At 36.3% G+C, this 13,346-nt stretch overlaps 1 protein-coding gene across 2 annotated transcripts in view; it reads left to right on the forward strand.

The window, feature by feature from the left end:
* The first annotated feature begins 958 nt into the window (after positions 1 to 958).
* The window catches only part of KCNH8 (potassium voltage-gated channel subfamily H member 8), a 1,076,212-nt gene continuing 1,063,824 nt past the window's right edge, over positions 959 to 13,346 (forward strand). For both annotated transcript variants that reach the window (XM_073630214.1, XM_073630215.1), the window contains exon 1: positions 959 to 1,648. In XM_073630214.1, the coding sequence (XP_073486315.1) occupies positions 1,573 to 1,648 (76 nt within the window). In that variant the 5' untranslated portion in view covers positions 959 to 1,572. The remainder of the gene's footprint in view (positions 1,649 to 13,346) is intronic.

The raw sequence follows: 13,346 nt of genomic DNA on the forward strand, positions 1-13,346 counted from the left end.
ATTTACACATACTTTAAACTATGCCCAAAACCCCCAAATCCTGATTTCACATGCTATTAACACCATACTGACCCAAATTGTGCTTTACTATATTAGCGCTAGTACTGTGAGTGAGTTGGTTGGAGTCAACCCCGGTCAAATTTGTGGCTTCAGCTTCTCTCCTCCCAAGCCAGGCTCCTCTAATGCATTTCACCCTCTCATGGACTTAATCATAGAGCTCTACATTTTGACAGATTACCTATATTTGGAGCCCCCATTAATACATACATTTACAACCAATCAGTGAGATAGTGATGAAAAATGTGAACAAATTAGCAGATAGGAACAGACCATGGTCACCCCCTAGGAAGAACCTGAACAAAGACCTTCATGGCAGGTTCACCAGGTATTATTAAAATAAAAGCTGCAGATTTAAAAAAAGAATGAAAATGACTATAAAATTGGTATTACCTTTTAAAGATTTGACAATGTTTTATTTATTAAATTTATACTATGCCCAAATCCTGATTTCACATGCCATTGACACCATACTGACCCAAATTGTGCTTTACTATGTAAGCCCTAGTAAGCTTTCTGCTGCGAATGGATAGACATTGAATCGTTATTAGTATACAGTATTATCATTCTCCAGTTTTAAAAAGCAAGCACTCTTCACTATTCGTGACTATAGGTGAGATGGTTGTAGCTAATGATGGGAAGATATACAGGCTTACTAGAAATAATTGTGGATAAGGCTGTCACGCTGCTAAAGTTGCCCTACATAACTCATTACAGAGAAGCACAAAAGATCCTCCTGTTTCCTTTGGAGGTGTGCGAGGCATTGTCTAGAGCCTGCAGAAAATGCAAGGAGGGATCGTCTCTCCAAATGAGGAATCGCTAAATCAAATAGGAAAGGGGCTGCATGCTCTGCTATCATACGTCCCAGCTGCTCTCCTGGCTAGCGTCACTCCATCAGTCCTCCTGCTTTTGTATTGCAGACTAAAGTCACCGCTTGCAGGAACCTTTTTTCCTTCTTTTTTTTTTGTGCTTTTACATGAATCTAAATATAGCTCCGTGGAAGGTTACGGTTCTGTAGAGTGCAATGGTGCAATTTAAGCCCACAGTACAAAGTGAATAATCAACACGGGGCTGGAGGATTGAGAAGAGAGGAAAAAGGCTGTCACCTAGTATTGATTATTTCCCTCCGGAAAAAAAGGGGTTAACTGATTTTGCCCCCCCCCCCCCCCCATTCCTATTCAGAGAACTACAGTCTGGTAACTTTGGTTTGGGTAATAGAAATACAGAGGCATTTTGCGGAGATTACATTAATCCATTGCTCGGGTTTGGAGAGAGCTGGCTGGGGAAGGTCACAGCTGTGCTGCAGCGTTCAGGATAAAGCAGACTTCTGGTGGACTGGGCGCTCCCAGGGATAATCAGGAGTCACCAGTGACTGCACCCCCCCCTCCTCTTTTCACCACTACCACCTCACCCGCCACCTCCTCTTCCTCATTTCATCCCTCCCCCCTCTGCACTTTCTTCCAAAACACCCTTGTTTATAAACTTTGATGGAGAATTACACACCGGGCTGGAAAAATGCCTGTTATGAAAGGATTATTAGCACCTCAGAACACCTTCTTAGATACCATAGCGACTAGATTCGACGGAACACGTAAGTCTTTACTTTGTTTTATGGTAATGCTTGCAGGGAGTGACAGCAGTCAGAGATCGCTGGCTGATTTCTATGCACTTTGAGATTTTGTCATGGCTTAGATGCATTAGTTAATAGTCTGTAGGTGGCATTTTGGATGTCACGGTAACTTATTTATTGATCTACTTCATTGCCACTTGCTGTCAGCTCAGTTATGTGTGTTATAAGGCAGTCATAGCAAATACTTATTACCGAGTCGTTATGGGAGATAAGGATTAGTGCATTTCAAGTTTACCGTGTGCACAGCTTGATTTCATTAGAGCGGACAGCTCCATACATGTACCTTGCGCACTTACAGATTTCAGAACCATGGATAGCTCCATACGTTTACTTTATGCACATCTAGATTTCAGCACTATAGACAGCTCAATACATTCACCTTGTGCGTATCGATATTTCAACACCATGGACAGCTCCATATAGTTACCTTGTGCACCTACAGATTTCAGCAGCACAGACAACCCCATACATTTTATTTGAAAACATCCAGGTCTCCATGGGGAGCTCTGAACAGTTGCCTTTTACACCTAGAGATTTTAGTACAGGGGCAATTCCATACAGTTACTTGGTGCACATCAGTATTTTAGCACCATGGTTAGCCCCATACAGTTACCTTTGCACCTACAGATTTCAGCACCATAGACCAGTGGTTCTCAACCTCAGTCCTCAAGTACCCCCAACAGGCCATGTTTTGGGAATTTCTCCTAGATAAAATAGCTGCCCAAAATATCAAGCCATTGACTCTGATTTACAGCACCTGTGCAAGATTAAAGAAAACCTGCAAACATGGCCTGTTGTGGGTTCTTGAGGACTGAGGTTGAGAACGACTGCCATAGACAATCCCATACATTTTCATTGAGCACATCCACAAACAGTTGTCTTGTGCACCTAAAGATTTTAGTACCAGGAGCAACTCCATACATTTACCTGGTGCACATCAGTATTTCAGCACCACAGACAGCTCCATACAGTTACCTGGTGCACATCAGTATTTTCATTATTTCAGTACCATTGGACAGCACCATACAGTTACCTTGTGCACCTACAGCACCATAGACAACCCCATACATTTTCTTTGAGCACATCCAGATCTCAGCACCAGGGACAGCTACTAACAGTTGCCTTGTACACCTAGAGATTTTAGCATCGGGGCAACTCCATACATTTACCTGGTGCACATCAGTATTTCAGCACCACAGACAGCTCCATGCAGTTACCTGGTGCACATCAGTATTTCAGTATCATGGATAGCCCCATGCATTTACCTGGTACACATCAGTATTTCAGCACCATGGACAGCTCCATACTGTTACCTTGTGCATCTACATATTTCAGCACCATAGACCAGTGGTTCTCAACCTCAGTCCTCAAGTACCCCCAACAGGCCATGTTTTTGGGAATTTCTCTTAGATAAAATAGCTGTCCAAAATACCAAGCCATTGACTCTAATTTAAAGCACCTGTGCAAGATTAAGGAAAACCTGCAAACATGGCCTGTTGTGGGTACTTGAGGACTGAGGTCGAGAACCACTGCCATAGACAACCCCATACATTTTCTTCAAGCACATCCAGATCTCAGCACCATGGTTAGCTCTGACTAGTTGCCTTGTACACCTAGAGATTTTAGCACCAGGGGCAACTCCATACATTTACCTGGTGATCCTTCCGATTTTAGCACCAGGGACATCTGAATGCATTTACCTTGTACAGTTCATGTACTTCTCAGCCCTGAGCTGAGTTATTGGGCTTGCTGTTTTCTGACGTAAATGCTTGCTTTTGAAGGGATTATGCTGACTGATCTATAGAGGGATGGCTACATTTTAGCAGGGAACAGATGCTGCTGAGCTTGAACTGCTATAGTAGTTAACCATTAGGCTATTTTACTTGAAAGCATCTCTGGTGAAAGTTTTATGTAATGTGAGTAATACTGCCACTGTAACTTTGCTGAGAAAGTAACTGGCCTCTAATTATTTTTACTGTGGATCCACTAAGGCAGAAATTGCATGTTTTACAAGTTAGTTGCTAAGCTGCTGAGCTGGTAATATACACCAATCAGAAAAAAAGATATTGTCTAGTTAAGTATAACCTATATTTAGGCCTATAGTATTGGTTTACAAACTACTAAAACTATTTATCATATAATTCTTACAGCTGATGTGGAGTATTTTCTTACTGTACAGTGTATTGTTTCTATTTTAGCTATGTGACATAACAACATTGTCTAGATTATTACTATTTGTTATTATTATTATTATTATTATTATTATTATTATTATTATTATCATTATTATTAGTAGTAGTAGTACTAATAGTATTTTGCCTCTACTTTTGATTGTTGGCAAAACATTGATGCCCATTCCAATTTGTTAAATTAATCAAATTCCCCTGCTGATCTGTCCTGCTGTCTCTGTTCAAGGGAAAGCCTCCCTGTAACCCCCTTTGCCTCTGTACATGTTCACAGTTCTGTACTAATAGCCATCTCATGATTGATTCAACAGAAGGCTTTATGAAAGATACAATTCTAGGATATTCGGCAAAGGAGTTATATTAATAACTCACCATGGTTGTAAATTAGAACAGGTCAGGCCCTTATAAAATACAACGTAATAACAAAAAAATTATCTGCCATGATAATATTCTATATTTGTAGGAATGTAAATTCATTCCCTGTGAATAAATCCTCAGTTCTCTAGGAATAAGATTAGTGATTCTGTAAAGCAGATTGAAGGGAAAACATATTTAATAAAGATAATCTCAAGACTAATGTTTTGAAGAAATAAGAAATAAATACCCAATCATGTCTGCCATTAGGAAAATGTAGTTGAGCATGCTCTAACTTTTTTAAACAGTGGTGTGTTTTATTAATCAGTGTTCAGTGGTGCGCTTTACAGACATTATGCATAAAATAATTTTAGGTACAGTAATATTCTTTTTTTCTCTCTACTTGCTTACATCAAAGGCATGCTGAATGTAATATATGTTGGGGAAGTTTGGAAGCAGTCCTTAATGTGGTCATATTGGCAAGTTAAAGAACTGGCAGGAGACTAGTACAGCAATAAATGGAAAATAGGTGAAGCTGCCATTTAGCTCTTGTTGTCTGTGGTGTTAAATTTGGAAATATATTAAATGCAATAATCTTTATAGAATTTATTTAATGGCTGGAAACTACTATATTTAATAATCAGTGTGTGGTCCAAAGATTTGCTTAAAAATATGGCATTTTTTTCCCTAGATGATTCATTTTGAACTAGACCATGCACAAATGAATGAAGTTAATGCACTCTTTTAATTTAAGCATATCACATTGGATGGATACAGTATGCTGTCATCAATGATAGACTAATCCAGTACTGAATCTCTAATCCAAGGGAGAATTAATTATAATTCTAACCAACCATGCAGAAAGGGAATCCAGATTTCATCTGCAAATATGCCTCACTTAAGGCTTAACTTCTTTCTTAAATGATATTTTACACAACACACATTGATTTAGCACAAAATGAATGCAGAGAACTCAAGGTTGCAGCATGTTTTTCTGTAGTGTGTTTGCACTAAAAATAATAAAACTGTAAAGAGGATTGAGGACAAAATGACCCCATGTTCTATATTTAAAATGATGTGGCGTGACATAAATGCTATCAGTCTCAACTATATTGTTTTAATGTCATACGTGTGTAGTGAGTGAAACTAAAAGTTACCAAGCAACTCAGTTATCTAAAAACATTATGCACGTTAATAGACATGTTATAATAAATCAAATAGTGTAGGTTGATGTACTATTGCCAGATTTTTTAAGTGAATCTGTTCACCCCTTTTAAAGTAAACCTGTCACAAACCTGGATAAACCATGTATTTAATTAAAGAATTGTATACACAGAGGTCACTTTCTGTTAAAAGCACATGTCAAATTATCAATGTACAGGCATCTAGCTGGGTCAAGTTACATAAACTGTTCATGCAAAAGTTGGGCTTGGCACTGACCCTCCTACCTCCTGAGCCACTCATTTGTTAACGAGGCTGCTCAGTGCTCATCACTAAGGTGACCTGTATTAGGACAGGTAGGTGGGAATGGAAGAGGACAAGCTTGAGTTACAGTGTAAAAGTGAAAATCTGTATTTAATTTCAGCTGCCTATATCTCTGGATATATGGATTGTTTTAACATGCTTTCATTGAATATACCATACTGCATTTTAAACATCTGTCCCTAGTTTGTGAAAGGCTTATTTTAACTAGATGGTATGCAAACTTTACTTATTCCCAGGTAAAGTTCAGATATATATTGCTAGCCTCCAGGACTTTTCCAAAGCCTCTCCAATCCTATGGAATGCCCTACCCCAATCTGTCCACTTATCTCCTACTCTATTAGCTTTTAGACAATCCCTGAAAGCCCTTCTCTTCAGAGAAGCCTACCCTACCCACACTTAACAAATGTATTTTCATTTTTTCCATCAGCTCATCCCCCACAGTTATTACCTTTTGTTTCCACTTGACCATAGTACCGTCTGCCCTCATGCTGTAAAGCACTGCGCAAACTGTTGGCGCTATATAAATCCTGTATATTAATAATAATAATAATAATAATAATAATGATATATAGCATATGCCATAAATGCAAGAAACTAATAGGATGACTTTCATTTTAAGAGTGACCGTAAATGCTTCAGTTATCCATTTAGAGCTGCTACTATTCATTATGCCTTTAGGTAGAACAGCAAACCAGTCAAGCCTTTATATTGAGAAATATGTAAATTATTATGTCATACTGCATATGTATACAATATGTATATCTCTGCAAACAACAAGTTAGTTGAAGGGCCTTTGCTGATTTTTAGGAGTTGTGACAGATACAACACCCGATCCCTGAACATTGAAAACGTTTATGATATTTTGATAACATTGCAAGTTTGTTGGGCTCTATAATTTAATATGCTAAAATGAGATAAAGTTTGCTTTACTGTGATAATAAATGTAATGTAAGCATATTACATCTCTTTTTATTGAAATAAAGGTTCAGTGTTGAACGAACACTACTTTAATTTATTTGAACATGACATATGCTTATTACTCCAGTGGCTAAGATCTGAGATTCAGATACGAAGCTAAGCAAAATAAAATATTTAAAGAAAGTATCAGGGCATAATAATAAGGAGGTTATGCCTAACTGGAATAGGCATTTCCCTTCATCCACTGTGGCAAGAATAAAGTAAAGAAAGGAGAACAGTCACATGAACTCATGTATTAATAAAATTCTAAGTAGAGTGAAGTGGGACTTTGAATGTGCCTCGGTGGGGTGTAAATAATAGTTTATAACAATATTTTAAAAGAATATAGAAAAGCTTTATTTGCCATCTGTTGATGGGGACTTTAAAACATATTACAGTCTGAGAAAAAGTACAGTTTACTATTTCTTTGATCCAGGGTGTTCAGGTCCTGATGTAAGATGTCAAGGATATGTCTTACGCGTTTTGTGGGAAACCCCGCTTTGTCAGGGCCTTTAAAAAGCACAAAAAACATGTAAGTATTCAAAATATCTTAAAAATACAGAGTTAACAACATTATGAAGTAATGTTGGATAAATATTGATATTACATATACAGCATGTAAAATAACTTCTGCAAGAACACTATGTCATTTTGGGGCATTTGTGATTGCCCATTAGTAAGATTCAAATACATCAACATAGAATTTTGACAAAAAAATACAGTTACATATCATAATGTTCCATGTGCAGCAGTGTCTCACTAAAGCAAGATTGGTCCAAAAAGGACCCCTGGTCTCTCTCGGGCAAGACCCGGTAGGGTATCCCCATGGGCTCCCCAGGCTCATTGTTCCTCCTAGACTGATATGCTACCTGCACAGTCTGAAGGTAAACCATAATGGAATGTATCTTTTAAAAATAGATTTAATATCTAGACGTACAACTAGATTACCCTCCTTCCCCTTCTCCTTTTTGGACCAATCTTGCATTTGTGAGACACCGCTGCACATAAAACAGTATGATATGTAACTGTATTTTTTTGTCAAAATTCTATGTTGATGTATTTGAATCTTACTAATGGGCAATCACAAATGCCCCAAAATGACATAGTGTTCTTGCAGAAGTTATTTTACATGCTGTATATGTAATATTAATGTTTACCCAACATTACTTCATAATGTTGTTAACTCTGTATTTTTAAGATATTTTCAATACTTACATGTTTTTTGTGCTGCTTTAAAGGCCCTGACAAAGCGGGGTTTCCCATGAAACGCATAGGCCATATCCTTGACATCTTACACCAGGACCTGCACACCCTGGATTAAAGAAACAGTAAACTGTACTTTTTCTCAGATTGTAATATGTTTTAAAGTCCCCATCTATGGATGGCAAATAAAGCCTTACTATATTTTTTTAAAGGGTGTTATAAACTATTATTTACACCCCACCGAGGCACATTCAAAGTGCCACTTCACTATACTTCGAATTTGAACTTTGTAATTTTTAGGGACGGCGCCTCTGTGGAGTTATAATTGTTCCACGTCTACTCCCACCCTTACATAATCATGTATCAATCAGATTACTCTACACCAGTGAACAAAATTCTCTTTTTTCATGCTGTCTTTATGCATTTGCATTACAAATCTCTACATTTTCAGTAACATCATGACATGCATGTATAAACCACAGTTATCAACACATCCTTTTAAGTAGCTGGCGTATATGTATTAATGCTACTTCTATTGCTTATTAACCCATTGACTAAACAAATTAGCCACAATACTAATTATTATTTAAATTTGATAATAATTAAAGGATTGGTGAAAACCAGTATCAGGAAGTACATTAATTCTTATGTATAGGAAGAATATTACTATACCATTATTTATATACTATTGTTTCAAACAGAATTATAGCTAGATATTAAATACACCAACTGATGTATTTTATGTATTTTATTAGGAAATCCTTGGCTGTATATGAATAGTCTCTCAGTCAGCCTTTATATTTGTCTCCAGTATTTATTTTCAGAGCCAGATTCAAAATGAGACATAAAGCAATTTAAGCCATTTAGATTTTATTACATTTCACAAGGAGCTGGTTGATAGGAGAGCAAAGTTTAGGACGAAGCTCATTAGTATGTTGCTGCACCACCTTCACTCTCAAAGTACAACATGAGGTAGTCCTTGACCAAGCTATGTTGCTTTAACTGCAGTAGGAAAAAGTGATGCCAACATTTGCAAGTGCTGTTTAACAAAGATGCTTAGATTAGAAAACTGGCTAGCATAATAACCATTTTTTTTAAAATATAAAGCAGGCCAGAATTATGTATTTTAACTATTAATTTAGCCTAAACTAACACTTTAAATCATGAACATCTGCTATACAGTATACAGTCAATAGTACACAGAATTTGAGGAAGGCTTTTTGGGGAAGGCACAGAATTTGAGGAAGGCTTTTAGGTCTGACCCTATTACAAAATTGTGTGTACATTATTGAAGAAGGAAGCTAGAATCCCACATGCCTTCTTTATATATTCTAATCCTTTACATGACCTTGTCTTTCATCCACATCTGGCTGCTTTATAACCTGTAATATATATGTGGTTCACTACAGTGTTATAAGATTTGACTCATCTTCAGAAGGGAGCAGGTGAGAAAGGGTGTAAGAAGGAATTTCCCTTTACACCTTTGACAGCTTGACTCCCTAAATTCCCACATTTACTTCAGTAGATGGTAATACCAAAGTAACCTTTTGCTAAGTGGTACCTTTATAAATGGCCCCATTATACATAATAAAATTTGTTAACTGTATACAGTATGGAAAAATGGTTGGTATATTGGGGTTGATTTACTAAAGCCTGTTCACTCTGCAGTGGAATTTTCTTGTAGCTTAGCGAATGATGTGAAGCTCTGATGAGTTTTATCTTCCATTCATCTGCAAGCAAAAAAATATTTTTTTTACTTTCCTTACAAATTATTGGGTATTCTTTGCAAAGTGAATTTTTTCACATACACTAAGCTAAATAAATAATTACTACACAAAGTAAACAGCATATTTGCCTTTAGTAAATTAACCCTATTCTGTAAATTTTTATTATGCAAGTTGTATTTATGTACAGTATCGAAGGGTGACAAGATATGTATTGTGTATATCTGTTATTTACTAGATTCCACAGGACTGCAACCTGAGCTTTTATTGGATATTATTGCTTAAATGAGTTGAAGCTCTGCTGACGTTTATCCTCCATTCATGTGCAAGCAAAAATACTACTTTTTTTTTCTTTACTTTCCTTGCAAATGATTGGGAATTCTTTGCAAAGTGAATTTTTGCCACATTCACTACAGTAAGGAAAAATTCCTATGCAAAGTGAACAGCCTATTTTCCTTAAGTAAATTAACTTCATTGTGTACGCTTGTATTACCTTAGCAGTATTTATGTACAGTATCCAAGGGTGAGAAGATATGTATTGTGTATATGTGTTATTAATAAGTTGATTCCACGGGAATGCAATAACCTGAGCTTTTATTGGACATGATTGCTTGTAGAACTTTAGGCTCTTAATACAGATTAATAAAATAAGTAATTTCATGTTATTGAGTGGTATGTCAAACCATTTGCCCTGCTCAATTACCATTGGGTTATTGTGTTTGCAAATATGTTCCCAGAAAATAGGAAGCAAAACCAACTTCTGTTAAATAGTCAGCGTGTAAGAAATTTTAGAACTGTTTGTAAACTTTGTAATCATATACTTTCTGGTATGTTCTAACAGATGCAGTTTGTTGGCTTATAAAAAGATGCAAAAGTAGTTTAATGTTCTCTACTGCTGTGAAGCACTAACATACAGGATTTTTGTTGGAGTCGATCTACCGCTCATATTTAAAAATCGTCAAGGTATTTCTAATGAATAGGAACATTAGCGTCCAAAACCAGGTCCCACAAATCATATGTTTTTTGTCACAGCTAATTGGCCAGGGGATTGAAAATCTATTTGTGCATATGGGACCCAATCAGTATTGCTGCAGCTAAAAGGGTAGTGTGCATGAACAATAAATTGAGACAGAAGCGAGAGAGGAGAGACTTTTCTCAATGATTTTGATGAGTGTGATTTTGTTTCGGATAGGGTAGGGAAGGGTTTTGTTTTCTGTGTCCCATTTGGAAGATTTTGCTTCATTTCCTGCCCCAGAGATGCAGCAGAAAGTGAAAGGAATTCTTTATAGTATGGCAAGGTTTCCACCCTTGTCTTTAGAACAACATTGAAAGATTTACCTTCACTTTTTGCTCTGGTGAATCTTTCAACTATTCAGATTCCTATTGCTTCTATTTAAATGACAGAGTTATTTCCCAGGACAAACATAGAGGTTTAGTTTCTTCAGTGGGGATGCAGACAACAAAAAAAGTGTGTAAAAGTTAGGTGGCTTTACATATGTGTACATGCGGTGTGCTAGATCTTAGCTTTTTAATATCATGACATTGTCAAGAAACAATTGAATATAAGGAGCTTATTGGCAATGGAGAGGCTGTTCTCATAAAACAGCATGCTTCTGAAAGACCTAAAAAGAAATTCCAAAGGTGCAGTATAGAATACGAATACTATACCAATGATCAGAGTGTCAAAAAATGTAGAAATTAGTTCATAGTAAGGTTTTGGCTAAATGCATCTGTTGTTTAATTTTACTTTAATGACCTAATTTGCCTAATTTTTGAGCAATAAAAACTTGACAGGGTTTCTAAACCTTCTATGTTCTAAAAAAAAAAATTAAAGAAAAAATGTTTTGGCTACACATAAACATTGAATGTGAAAGTCATTATGGAATAGTACTATCAAGCGCCCTTCAGTAAAAGCCTACAAATATCCTGCCATAGCTTGGGAACTGTCTCAGTGTACCAGATATGTATGAAATATGTTTTGAGTAAAAAAAAAAAAAAAAGAGAAAAGGTAATCAAAAATCCAGCATCCATCTACATTTTTAAAAATACACTGAAATAGTAGAATGGGTCCTTATCCATGCTAAAATCCCTGGAAAATTGAGGAAAGGTGCCATGTCCCAGTATCCCATGGCTGGGAAACTTTATGATAAGGTCAACTTTCTCTGAATTGCTATTAGGCTATAAAATAAATGTATAAACCAGATGTCAAAATCCCTCCTTTACAGCAAAGGCCACATTGATGTGCCTCTGTGTTATAGGATCTGAAGGCTTTCTGCAATACTCTTTTTGAAAGGACTGCTTGCTTAATATTATATTAAGCATGAGAAGTTTTACATAATGCATTTACATATATCAGATGCTGTTGTAATTATATTTTTAATTCTATAATTTATTTTTTTTAGCTATTTTTCTTTATTGAAAAAAAAAGGAGTAAGACACGGTTGTACATTACACCTAAAGAAAGACAATGTAGCTTACACAAGAATATTAACTTGGCAGACATGGAGAGGAAGGTAAACAAGTACTAAGGTTTACAATGATCTGATAAAGTAGTCATATCTATAGTATATAAACATGCAAATATTCAAGGAGGGTGGTCTGGTTTAGACACAGCATATAGGTATAGTAACATTGTAAGTATTCTAAAAGGAGAGAAAACATGGAGGATATGTGATACTCTGGGGCAAGCAAAAGGGAGAAGAGAATGCAGACCACATTGCCCTCAAGTAAGGACCTTTTATAATTATTTTTTTAACATCTGAGGCTGGAATTCAGCATTTACAGATCTTACATGTTAGCAGAATGTAGTTAATGATCCAACCTGACATTATACTTTTAATACTGTTTTTGGAAATTTCATGATACAATTCCAAATATTGGCTAACAACATGGAAACACCAATATGTGGGCAAGTTTATACTTATCTTAAATATACGTATTATAGGACTCTACATAGATGTTAACTTTGTCAATAATAATTAATTAATACAACAAAATTCCTAATCAGTTAATGGATACCGCTAAAAATGTGTATAGCAATATTTGAATGTTAGTCAAAAATAATCTAAAATCAGAGTTCACATTTAGTCGTTTTTTAATGTTAGCTTCTTACCTGAAGTTTACTTCTATTTTGCATCATACTGTATTTATGTGTGCAAAGGGGTGTCACATTATTGAGATGCAGCTAACAAGTTGTTGTTTATTTTTGTGGATTTACTTATGTGCTATAAAAGTTGTAAAATCATTGTTTTACAGCTTCCTCTTGTTTCCATGGCAACACTATCAGGGTTTCTATAGTGATTCATTATGACTTTTTTAGGGTTCTATCAGAATTTCATTAATTTCCCAAGCGCCACATTGTGTTCAATGGCTTGTTTATGTGTATATGGACATGTTAATACTTTTTTGTGTTTTTCATGTGCCATTGCAGTATTTGAATGGTCCACTCTAAAATGGTCCACTTAAATACCGTGACTATGCATGCACAGTGCCACACAGTGCCACAAGCATGGTGATGCCATCACTGCCCACATGTAGTATGTATTATCCTTTGTGATTGACTGTCTAGTCCTCAGCATAAATAATTTACCACACACACACATACACACGTGCCATCCCTTCCTGGGCTCACAACCACATACAACCGTTGCTCATCCCCCAACTAATAGCAAGGGGCATAAATACCCCTTGTTCACAGTCTTGTACTAATTTGATAGACTTATGAACTCACATTCTTTACATTAAAGAGTA

Source organism: Aquarana catesbeiana, linkage group LG05 (assembly GCF_042186555.1).
Source record: "Aquarana catesbeiana isolate 2022-GZ linkage group LG05, ASM4218655v1, whole genome shotgun sequence".
In the NCBI taxonomy this organism is placed as follows: Eukaryota; Metazoa; Chordata; class Amphibia; order Anura; family Ranidae; genus Aquarana; species Aquarana catesbeiana.